A 12614-nucleotide genomic window follows, 5' to 3' on the forward strand; every position below is an offset into this window, starting at 1 on the left:
AGAAGTGAGTCCCTTTAGAAAGCGTTTGGATTGCGTCTGTGTTTTTATGTAGATGCGTTTTAGCCTTTTTTTTTTTTTTTTGAGCCAACACCTGGTGCACTGTTCATGGGACATGAACAGTGCATCAAGGCATATGAACAATAACCTCATAGTGAACAGTAATTTTTTTTATTGTTTTCAGTTTTTAGTTTTTAGCAAAATAAGTGATATCTAAACGCACCCTTAGTCTTGGCTTGTAGTCATAATCTTTTAGCTTATGTAGTGCTTGGTATTTTTGTATGCATGCATGGATCAGAATGCTTCCTTGATTTTGGAAGAAGCCAAGCTGATATGGGTTTATATGTATCTCTAATTAATTTGATGCTCATCACACAAAATTGGTTCCAATTTCCGTCCAAGCCATTTCTAAATTGTGTAGAACTAGGTTGTAACTAATTTCATCATCTTCTTCAAGACTTAAATGAAAGGTAAGTTAAGTCATTGAGTAGCATCACAAAAGAAAGACAAGAAACCCATCTCCTTTGTAACCCTTGTCAATGTCCTAAACCTTATGCTTTTTCTTCCTTCATAGAATGTATCTAAGAATACCTTCATGGAAAGAAATATAAGGTCATATGAAGATGACGCTAATTGTTTGATGCAGATGTTTCAGTGGGTAGATCTCGGTGTTTCTCATTTTCCAGGTGTTATAAGTCTGGCAGCTGGTTTACTGATGTGGATGACATCACTTCATCCAATGAGAAAGAAGAAGTTTGAGTTATTCTTCTACACTCATCAACTATATGTAATCTTTATTATCTTTTTAGCTTTGCATGTTGGGCATTTCTTGTTCTGTGTATCTGCCGGAGGAATATTTATTTTCATTCTAGACCGCTTTCTGAGATTCTGCCAATCACGAAAGACTATTGATATTATTTCAATCAAGTGCCTTCCTTGTGGAACTGTGGAATTGGTGCTTCTAAAACCTGCAAGTAATACTAGTTTCCCATAAATTTGTAGTTTGCTTGTTTTTATGTTGTTACCATAGCTGTGACACTTTTCCTCAATGATGTAGATCTGCAGTACAATGCCCTTAGTTTTATTTTCCTTCAAGTTCGGGAATTATCTTGGCTGCAGTGGCATCCTTTCAGTGTTTCATCTAGTCCTCTGGATGGTAAATATCATCTATCCGTTCTCATTAAGGTTATTGGGGAATGGACAGAAAAGCTCAGAGAAAATATCTTGAATAGTTCTGAAGTTGACCTGCATCTTCGGCCTCGAACAAGGATAACAGCATCTGTTGAGGGGCCTTATGGGCATGAATTACCATATCACTTGATGTATGCACCCAAACGGTTAATTTCACTAGAATTTACTAGATATCAAGCTTAATTTTAAGTTTCATATTATCTTCTATTTTAAGAACTAACTTCACCATTTGATTCTCTAGGTATGAAAACCTTATTTTAGTTGCAGGTGGCGTAGGAATTTCACCTTTTTTGGCTATCTTGAGTGACATTCTCCATCATACTAGGGAAGGAAAACCTTGTTTGCCTCAAAACATCTTGATTGTTTGGGCTATGAAAAGATCAAACGAGCTTCCTCTTCTTTCTACTAATGATATGGAATTAATTTGTCCATTTTTTTTGGATAAACTAAATATTGAGATTCACATTTTTGTCACTCAAGAATCACAACCTCCACTGGTATGCTTAGTAATGCTCTCAAACCCTTGTTATTTCATTTTGTATTTAAAGTTATCATGTTCATGTTGTGACTTTTAATAGCTGTTATTTATTTGCAGGAAGAGGGTCAAGTACACGAGGCTACAAACTCTCCTCCTCCTATGTCTAACAGTTGCAGCATGTCAGTTTTGGTTGGTACAGGAAATAATATATGGTCTGGACTATATGTTATCTCATCTACACTAGGCTTTGTTATCTTACTGTATTTACTGGATACTTTCTACATAAACCCTTATGACATATTTCCTTGGTGGTACAAAGGGCTTCTCCTTTTAATCTGCATGCTTGCAAGTGTCTTTATCTTTGGGGGTGTTGTGGTTGGTTTGTGGCATCTTTGGGAAAGACGAAATGCAACAAAGGAGGCATGCAAGGATAATAGGATAATGGTTGAGAAGATGCAACATAATGAAATTGTAGTTCACACAGATTCATATCAGCAAAAACATGCAAGTTCAATCAATACTTATTATGGTTCGAGACCAGACTTCAAAGGTATTGCATCTTAACTTTTGTTCAAAACATAAATTAAAAGAATAATATAACAACAAGAACAACAATGATGATGACGACAACCAAATTTAGTCCCAACAGCAACAATAGACTAGTCAAGGTTGGACACATGTATTTTTACTTGTAAGGGACACCTTAATGTGTACATGTCTATAGTGACTAAATTTCACATAAGTCATCAATCTACCACAACCCTCCTCTATTTACCAAGCTTAGGATAACCTGTGACAAAATATTTGACATAAATGGATGGAGTAAAACTAAAAGAAACATGAAAAAAAAAAAAATCTTAATAACAAAGTTTAATCTCTTTAATTGTACTACACCAGCGGCTTTCTTGATTTCCTTTCCTTTGTCATGTTGCAAATATCTTTGGGGATATATCAGAGAAATGGGGCTACGTTGATGTTGGTGTTATTGTGTGCGGTCCTCCAAGTCTTCAGACAAGTGTTGCTAAAGAAATCAGGTCACAAAATATTAGGAGACAACGCCATCATCCAATCTTCCATTTCAACAGCCATAGTTTCAATCTGTAGGCACCACCTTCATCATCTCATCTTCCCCTTAATGTAATAAATTATCTTAGACGCTAAATACTCTCTATTGATATGAATAAATATTAATAACAATATACATACAATTATATGTATGTGTATCTGCACTTTTAAGTTATTATTACTAGTCGCGAACCCGCGCGTTGCGCGTGATAATTATTTTTATGGTGGTTTTATTAAATTTTTTTTTACCATTTAAACTAATCTAATAATGAGAAATGTATTTCGTAATTATATTTTTATTTATTATAGGAACAATCATAGATGTAATATAGGAACAATCCAAAACACTAAAAAATTGTAAACTAAAAACAATTAATAAAACTTAACAATGATTAATTGAACCAATATTAGGATAAAATTTTGTTTTAATATTTTTTGGGCGGCCAAAATTATAATTTTTACAAAGAAAATAACCTTAATAGATTATCAAATAAACAATTATCAAATAAAAAATTATTAGCAAAATCTAAGAATTAAATTTCTATACATGCATTGTTATAAAATAATAATAATAAAAATAAAATTGCAAAAGTTAAAATTTGTTGCCTATCCGATTATTTTCATTTGGCTAACCTTTGCTTTTCTTTAAATAAATGGCATTATAGAGTACTTCTAATACAATTATTAAGAGTACTTTGTCCACCAAAAAGGATTAGAAAATAAACAAAAATTAGTAAAGTCTCATAGTTTAACATCTAAATTGAGCACTATAAAAAATCATGCTATGTAACAGAATAAATACCGAATTATCCAAATCATGCTATGTAATAGAATAATATTATATTTTTATATGCTATATTTAATTCTTTAGAACGCAATAGGATAACATTTAACAATCAAAGAGGAAAAAAAAAAAAAAAAAACACAACAACAACAACAACAACAACAACAATTTAAAAAAAAAAAAACTAAATTGCATTAACCCAAAATAGAGTTTTAAAGAATATAAAAAATTATCAACCTAAAGTAGAAATGCAAGAAAAATTTAAAAAAAATCCACCAAAAAATTTAGAGAGAGAGAGAGAGAGAGAGAGAGAGAGAGAGAGAGAGAGAGCCTTTTTTTTTTTGTGAGGGAAAATTATGCATAGAATAGAAGAGATAATATCAAATTTATAGTAAGAGGGTGTGAATAAGAAGAGACAAAAATAAAGGAAGATGAAGGGAAAGAGGAAGAATGATATTAATGTAGAGGGTAGTGGGGAGATGAAAATGTAAGGGAGGGAGAAAGATTGAAGAAGTAGTGAGGAGATGAAATGGTAAGGGAGAGAGGAAGGTTGGAGAAGTGTAAATATTAAAAAAAAAATGTTAAAAACAATTATAAGAAAATTTGAAAAGCTTTAGGGTTTTTTTTTTTTTTTTTTTTTTTTTTTTTTTTTTTTTTTTTCCTTTAAGCTGAAAAGGTTCACACAAAACCCTAAAACTGAACTGAAAAAGCTTTGGGATGGGCCTGATAGGGAAACTAAATAAATAAGAAATGGGCTAGATTAATTATACAGATTTATTATAGGGTGATAGTGGAAGTAAATAAATAAGTAGTGGACAGCATTTAAAACGGTGAAAATTGTAAAAATTATTTTAAAATTGTAGGAAAAATTATATTTAAAAAAAAAGAAAAAAAAAGAATGACGTGACAACTGATGTGACGCAACGTGAGAACAGCAGGCAGCAGTATTAAACGCTATGCTTTAGCTTTTAGTAATATATAGATTGGGTTCCTTGATCTTTAATGGGGATTCTAGAGATGATAGTGGAATTATTTATTCTAACCTCTAAGCTCTTAAAAGGAGAATAAAAGAGTAACAAATGGATAAATAAGATACATTTTGTTACAATACAAGCTCAACGGGCTTTGAGATTTTTGTATTATTGTATTACATTTACTTTTATTACACTCACATTGGAGAACCTCTTTCTTTATAAAATAGTCCCTTGTATAATATTTTATGCTATTTTATACAATAAGAAATTCAATCTTTTAACATGGCATACTTAGTGGAGAACCTCTTCTTCATGCTACCCTCTATAGATAGCTAGTTGGGAGTCTAATCTATCTCATTGCCTAGATATTTCCCATGTAATCTAGAATGTTAGTCAATTCATGGTTGCAAAACGGTCCTCTCAATATGCTGATGTTCCCAGAGTCCTCCAGTATTTGAAAGACACCATGTTCCATAAATTTCACTTTTCCTATCATTCTCCATTGACTCTCCAGCTTACTAAAATGCAGATTGGATAGGCAATCCCACTGACCATTGGCCACTATAGGGTATTGCTTAGTTCTTGGTGATTCCCTCATCTCTTTGCACAACAAGAAAAAAGTTGTCATTACTCTTTCTAGTATTGAGGCAAAATATCATGCACTTGCTAGCAACACAAGTCCACAACCAAGCTCTTTGGTTGCATTGGTTCCTACAAGATCTTGGAGTTGATTGTCTAATAGAGACCTCAATCCACTGTGACCATTGAAATGCTGTTAAGATACCCACAATGATGTCTTTCATATGCATACTAAACATATTGTGATTGATTACCACTTCTTTCATGATCATTTGCTTCAAGGTACTTAATTTACAGCTATGAGTTGCCTACTCACAAGATTAGCTAACTAATATCTCCACCAAGCCTCATCCACTTTGATGATTTCATGAGTTGGTTTCTAATATCAAGTTGGCCTCACTTTATCCAACATGAGTTTGAAGTTGTCTTTAACACTTTTTTTTTTTTTGGTGGATGGGGTTTTAGGGAAGGGGGGTGGGGGGGGGGGGGGAGGTTGGGGAGGGGGAAAAGAGGGGAGATGAGGTCAACCTATCCTATAGGAGACAAGAGAGTGTTCAAAACTAGATTGCTTGGGGTTTTAGGGGATTAGTTCCATTATTTAGATAGAAGTAAGACATGTAGTATTTGTTTGATTTTTTATGGTTTGCATAGATTTTTTTTTTTTTTTTTAATATTACATGTCTTATAAGTGAATAAAAATTTAATAAAAAATTTGGAGGATTTAGAATGGGAGGGGATCCTTTCCTGGGATTGTGAAGCATATGGCTAATTTTTTTTATTTTTTTATTTTTATTTTTTTTTTTTTTTTTTTAGAGGAAGTATATGGCTAATTTGGGGTAGCCAAACCTCCAAGAGAAGGAAGTGGAGAAATGAGGGAAAAAAGATAAGAATAGACTAAGAATTTTGCTTAACATTAATGAATGAAGATTTACAAGTAAAATATGGTGTTTATAGTAAGCAAAGGAGTAAGATTATTAAACAATTTGGTTCTAATGAAAAGAATTTTTTTTTTTTTTTGACTTTAATGGTAGAAAAAAAAATCTTTGTTTAAGGGTAAAAAATAAAAACCCATATATAACGGAGAAAATACTAAAAGTTCAAACGGTATCATATAAGAAAAAAAATTAATAATAGGGGAATATCTTTGAATTAAGAATACATGCAAAGCAATTGATAAAATTTTATATGTGATACCAAGATTACTACTAGGGTGTCCACGGGTCGGGTCAAGTCGGTTTTCGACCTAGCCCGAACCCGACCCGTCGGAGTCGGGTGGAAAGAAGAGTGACCTGAAACCGACCGCCGGCATCAGTTGGTTGAGGGTTTGGGTGGAGATCGGGTTTGTTTGGTCAATTTCAGGTTGTCGCCGGGGCTACAAAATCATTGCCGAATCTGCAAAATCATCGCCAGAATTTGCAAAATATCGCCGAAAAATGTAAAAACTCACCAGATCTGCATCAAAATCGTCAAAATCTGCACCTAAATCGCTGAAATCTACTGGGAATGGCCAGATCTAGCTAAATCTCACCAAATATGGTTGAGAACTCGCTGGATCTCCTTGGATTTGAGCTTGGTTTCGTCGGATTTGTATATAACCTCTTTCGAGTCGGGTGGTTCAGGTTTTGGAGAAGAAAACCCGCCACTCAGCCCGCTGGCGTTGGGCCTTAGGCAAGGAAACCTAAAACCGACCGACGGGAGCGTCGATTCGAGCTGAACTAGGGTGGAGATTGGGCGGGTTGGTCGGTCCAGCGGGTCGCAGTCGGGTCTGGACACCCTTATTTACTACAAGACTCTGTATGTGTCAAATATCAATTACTAATTCATTTCTGTCTCTAATATCAATCACCAAATGACTTGGTATATTTACAAGAACCAAAATAAGAAGATTTGTTCTCTTCCTTTATTTATTTTTCTTTAAACAATCAAGACAAGCGTCTTCTTAATTCTCTATTTGTTTAGTACCAAATAACAAATACTCAGTGAATAACCAAGTTTGCATTCAGGTTCATCTCAAAAAGAGGAAAAAAAATTGCATTTAGGTGATCTGTTTTGGTCCTGAAATTCATGTTCTAAAGACTTAATCATGCTTCAATCAAATAGCACGATTCTACGGCAGAATACTTTAACAAACAATTTTATAACATGTAAAAGATTTTTTTTTTTTTTTTTTTGAAAATATTGGAGAACAGCATGTCATGTTACCAATTGACCAAAAAAAAAAACCGATCTCTAATTCTATTAGTGAACTGTTTACATAAGTTAAGTAGTCATTCATATTGAAAAAAGGGACGGAAATCAGAATGGAACTGAGTGATAATGCCAAATTGGATCCTTGAGATGAGAAATGATTCCCTATTTCCCTCTTCCTAAAGCTTTTCATATCATCCAATCAAAGCATTTACACGAATAACAATAGCATTTGATTATAAGTCTATAACAAACGTTTTCTAGTTTGTTGAAGTCATTTTATTGTTTGATCCGTTCAACAAGGCACAAGCCATTCAAAGTTTCAAACCAAAAGTTCGATTGATATTTAGTTCAAAGAACTTTGAATCAAACTACTCCAACTTCAAAAGCAAAGAGATTAGACAAGAGAAAATGGTATCACTGTAACATATATCCATGAATTGGATGCTGTATTAATAATTTAATACCAAGAAGATGACATTACAACATTTTGAGCGTAGGCTATTGAAAAGCTTGGTCATAAAGTCCTCTTAAAAGAAGGAAAATTTCTAAGCATGAATTGTAGCAATAGTAATTATGAAACTGTTGTTTATGAGAGTTATAATAGAGCCCCAGGAGAACACAACCACAGCATTTGGAGAGGATCTTTAATTGGTATGATAAAACAGTAAATGACCTTAAGTAATCTGCATGCCTCCAAAAGAGTTGGGGTTTGATTACTAGCCTTAGCTTTTCCATATATTACCTTCTCAAGCACCCTTGCATGCTTAAGCGGAAATTGTACAAGTCCAGTTAAACATTTCAACCCAAAACACTTTGCTTCAAAGCCAACAATCTCAACAGTCTTGAGATGCCGAGACAAACACCCAAATGCCCTATTCTGCGATTTCCAGTATTTCTCGTGATCAAAGTTATTGTCAATGGTAAAGTCTAGGGTAAACTCCAGCTACAGATAAACATTAAGTCAGGGGATACATATTTGAATTTGCAACGTAATTTCCTTTGTAAAATATAAATGGGTATATCTTAAAGCAAGTGGAAATAAGGCTTGACAAGAAAAAAAAAATCATTTCCATTTGAAATTGGGTATTTTAAAGGTGAGATAGATCAAATAGAAGTGGAAAAATACTGAAGTTTATACGAACTTTGCCAATGGAGATGGCCAAGTTCTCACTTCTGATATTGTTAATACCTTACAACATCAAGAGAGAGAAGCAAGAGAGTAAGACAGTTTAGCATTGGTAAGTTCAAATGATTGAGAAAGTATGTTTTCATATCATGTATAGACGATATTGATAGTTCATAGCAAAGGGTGGGATAATGGCCAAATGGGCTTCATTAATGGGTGATTATAGAATACTTCCGGAATACCATAAATGCATACTCAACTCTCTCACTCTCTCTCTCTCACACATAATAATGAGACTCAATTGATGTTAGAGAGAGAGGAGTACGCATTTATAGTACTTCCAAAGTATTCAATAATTTTTCTTCATTAATAGTTGAGAGAATGGATTTTTTGAATTTCCTTGACACTCGTCCTCCCAGGCTGCCACAAAAGGAAAATAGAAAAGACCTGATGGCATGATTTGTACCATTAATTATTAGTTGCCACAAGAGTGTACGTGGTATGAAATTTTGTTTTTTACTTACTAATTAAACCATGGGGCTGATACAGTTTAGTTTCTTCTATGACAGGGTGTGACTCAACTACTAAGACAAGTACGTTAAAAAATATTTTCAACTTATCAACGAAGAGAGCCATTATAGTTAGCTTGCACATTGATCTATATATACTCACTGGCTACCAAATTCGGAAGGTTACAAGCCTAAACCATCACCAAATTCCCACTGTAACATAACTTGGGGTATCAAATCTTATATCAAATAACCCAACTAGATGGAATTGTCAAAAAGTGATACACACCTTAAAAAAATTTAGTCACTAAAAAGGTCTTACTCAATAAACAGAGTTTCCACTTTTGCACAGGTTTAAGAGAGGTTAAGGTAACAATCATTATACCAATTCATAGAAGTAGATGACTCCCGAAATCAAACCCAATACCCTTTTTGTGGAAAACACTTGCCATCAAATCAAGGCTCAACTTCAAAAAAGAATAAAAGTTACTAAAAATTCTCCAAATCAAACAACGACAGGAAAACAAAAATGCCATGGATACCAGGCTCTTCTAGGCAGTTCACTATTAGAGAAGAATTTAAAGTGTAGTTTTATATATTTTCCCATTTCAAGAATCATACTGTCAATGTCACCATGACCATTTTTCTTTTATACATTACAGGCTGAGATACAATTCTTATCTCACTAATTAGAAACATGCCTAAATACATAGAAAAAGAGAACAACTATAAAAGTAGAATATGCAAAGAGGGTCCTCTTCATCAACTCGCTCTCTTCTTGAAATATATTAAAAGAATGGCAAAATTTAGGTATAGTGAGGTGAATTTAACTACCTATATAGTTGTATTAACTAATGCAACCAAACAATATTAAACGAAATCAAATTGTGCACTAATTTGTCTCTAAAAAGAGCACCAGATGCTGTGTTTTATTCTCTACTCAGGCCTAGCAAAGCAATGAGACTACCAACAATAAAAAGATATAAATCATATAATGTTGATACAGTCATGTCTCTGCAAATGGCAATCAACATTAGCAGTCAAGAAAACATGAAGTATTGCGGAAAAAAAAAATGATACAGAGAAAAGAGTAATTAAGAAAAACCAACCTTTAGACACCATTTGCCAACAATAAGTTTCTTCACTTGATGCAGATTCTCAATAAGTAATCAACATTTGCAATCAAGAAAAACATGGAAGTGTTTCATATGACAATCGAAACAAAGAAAAATAATTAACAGAGAGATTCAAGAAATTAAAACCAACCATGAGACACCATTTGCCAACAGTAAGATTCTTGACATGATGCAGACTCTGAAGAAGTTCTTTCACAATATCTCGGTATTCCTTACAAGCATCCTCCTCTACGCTTTCATATTTCACCAACAGCTCGAAATTGAGCTTAACCTCAATCAATGTCGAAACATCCTTTATCCTACACCATATCCAACCGATTAAACTGATAACAATTATGCAATTTCAAGAATTCAAGTCTAGGACTACCCATTAACACTTTGTTTATCACATCTTCAGACAAAGCCGTGTACCCAATACACAAGCGCTTGAGTGAACTCCAACCCACTAACCCATTAGGCTTAATTTCGAAGAAATGAAAATCCAATTCAGAAACAAACTCATCAGCGTAGAGATGCTGCGGCAATGTGTATCCATAAGGTTTGATATAACTCGATGATGAACGTAGACTAAGTCGGTCAACCTTGCCAGTTGTGGCAAAACGTACCCAACGATCCAGGCGAGTCTTTAGTTCTGACTCGTACACCAACAGAACAGAGAAATTTGTGAGTTTTGGAGCTCTGTGTAGGAGCAGAGCCTCATTCACGGCGGTGAAGCTGAGAGAGGGAACGGAGGTCCAAAGATAGGCCCATCTTTTGGATAAAACGCCTGTTTTGATAGCGTCTTTGGTGGGCAAAGAGGAGAGAATTCTGAGGAGGATGGTGTTAGATAAGGTGCTGATTCGATCTTCTTTAAAGATTGGTGCTTGGTTCGATGATCATCGCTTGATTCTTCTTCTTCTTGAGAATTAATGGGGTTTGTAGCATGGCTAGAATAGTGAGGGAAATAGGGAGCGCTGTCTTCGCTGGAAGTTGAGCTTCTTTCGCTAGAATCGGAGTTTTCTTCCTCCATTCTCACTCAGCTCAAGTAGTATTTGTGATTCTATGAAAGGTGATGTAAGATACTATAATGTGGTATTAATGTATTGTGGGCTTAAGGTTGGGTTTTAAAACTTGACAGTGGACTTGGATTTAATTTACTATAATGTATTAATGTATTGTGGGCTTAAGATTTGGGTTTTAAAACTTAGATTTTGGACATGAATTTTTTTTTTTTTTTTTTTGAAAGCATTTTGGACTTGAATTTTAAATTAGTGGATTTAAAATGTCTTAATTTAAAATTTATTAATTTTAGGTGTTATTTAAAATTTAATGATTTCAAAGTTTTAAATTTATTGTGGAATTATCAAATTCAAATCCTTAACATTTTAAAACTATCCAAATAAGATATTTAGATTTTAATCCCTAAATTCAAATTCAAATGACCAAATCATACCATAATGCATGTTTGATTGGTGTGTGTGTTTTTGTTTTTGTTTTTATTTATTTTTTTAATGTTTTAGCTTAAATTGTGCCTTTGTAGATGAGGTAGTAAAAGACACATCCCCATGGATTTGTTCAACTACTAGCCCGTTTGGTTCCACTTTTTCAGCCCAAAACGGGCGTTTTCAAAAAAGCCAGGCCTGTCTCTGCGTTTGGTAAGTTCAAAACGCAACTTTTTTATAAAAGTTGTGTTTTGAACTTTTAGAAAAGCTGAAGACAAAACGCGCATAGAAAATGGACCTTCAGCGGTCCATAATCCAAAACGCGCTATGCGCGTTTTGTATATTACCGTTGCAATAACCAAAAAGACCGAAATACCCATCAGTTCTCTCACGCCCTCATCTCTCATCTGTGTCTTTTTTCTTCGTCTTCCTCTGCTTCTTCACCGGTCTACCCCCACAATCAACAAAACCCATTTCAACCTTTGATATTCCGAACACAGAATGAACAAAACCAAACCAAAAATAACTCAAAATCAACACAAAAACAACTGAAAATCAACTCAAATCCGGAAAACCCATCCCAAACCCAACTCAAAATCAACCCAAAATCCATAGAAAAAAAAAACCCAAAATCCCAAAATCCTTATGTTTTAATCATCTTCATCTTCATCTTCATCATCATCATCATCATCATCATCTTCTTCTTTGGAGTGTGAAAAAAAAAGAATAAAGGATGAGTTCTGGCGATGGTTCCGATGTGTTCCGATTTGAAGTGCTAAGAGGAAAAAAAAAAAAAAAAAAAAAAGAAGAAGAAGCAAAGCTGTGTTCTGGACCGAACTGCTAAGAGGAAAAAAAAAAAAAAGAAGAAGAAGAAGCAGAGCTGTGTTCTGGACCGAACTGCTAAGAGGAAAAAAAAAAAAAAGAAGAAGAAGCAGAGCAGCTCTGGACCGAAGTGCTAAGAGGCAAAAGAAAAAAAAAGAAAAGAAAGAGAGATGGGAAAGAAAGAGAGATGGGAATGTTCCGGACTGATAGAGAAAAGAAGGAAAAAGGAAAAGAAAAGAGTGTAAAAAGAGTGTGGTTACGTGGGTGGATGAGAAAAAAAGAGGAGAAAAAAAAAAAAAAAAAAAAAAGAAGTAGAGCCGCGTGTGTGGAGAGAAAAAAAAG

General features: G+C 34.0%; 1 protein-coding gene and 1 pseudogene across 1 annotated transcript in view; one reads left to right on the forward strand and one right to left on the reverse strand.

The window, feature by feature from the left end:
- The window catches only part of LOC126728841 (ferric reduction oxidase 6-like), a 56884-nt gene extending 54654 nt beyond the window's left edge, over positions 1 to 2230 (forward strand). The window contains exons 2-3 of the mRNA XM_050434602.1: positions 1430 to 1685; positions 1784 to 2230. Of these exons, the coding sequence (XP_050290559.1) occupies positions 1430 to 1685; positions 1784 to 2230 (703 nt within the window). The remainder of the gene's footprint in view (positions 1 to 1429; positions 1686 to 1783) is intronic.
- Positions 2231 to 7677: 5447 nt separating this feature from the next.
- Positions 7678 to 10904, reverse strand: LOC126727426 (F-box/LRR-repeat protein At5g02910-like; annotated as a pseudogene).
- Between the last annotated feature and the right edge of the window lie 1710 nt (positions 10905 to 12614).

This window comes from Quercus robur, chromosome 5 (genome assembly GCF_932294415.1).
Source record: "Quercus robur chromosome 5, dhQueRobu3.1, whole genome shotgun sequence".
Classification (NCBI taxonomy): Eukaryota; Viridiplantae; Streptophyta; class Magnoliopsida; order Fagales; family Fagaceae; genus Quercus; species Quercus robur.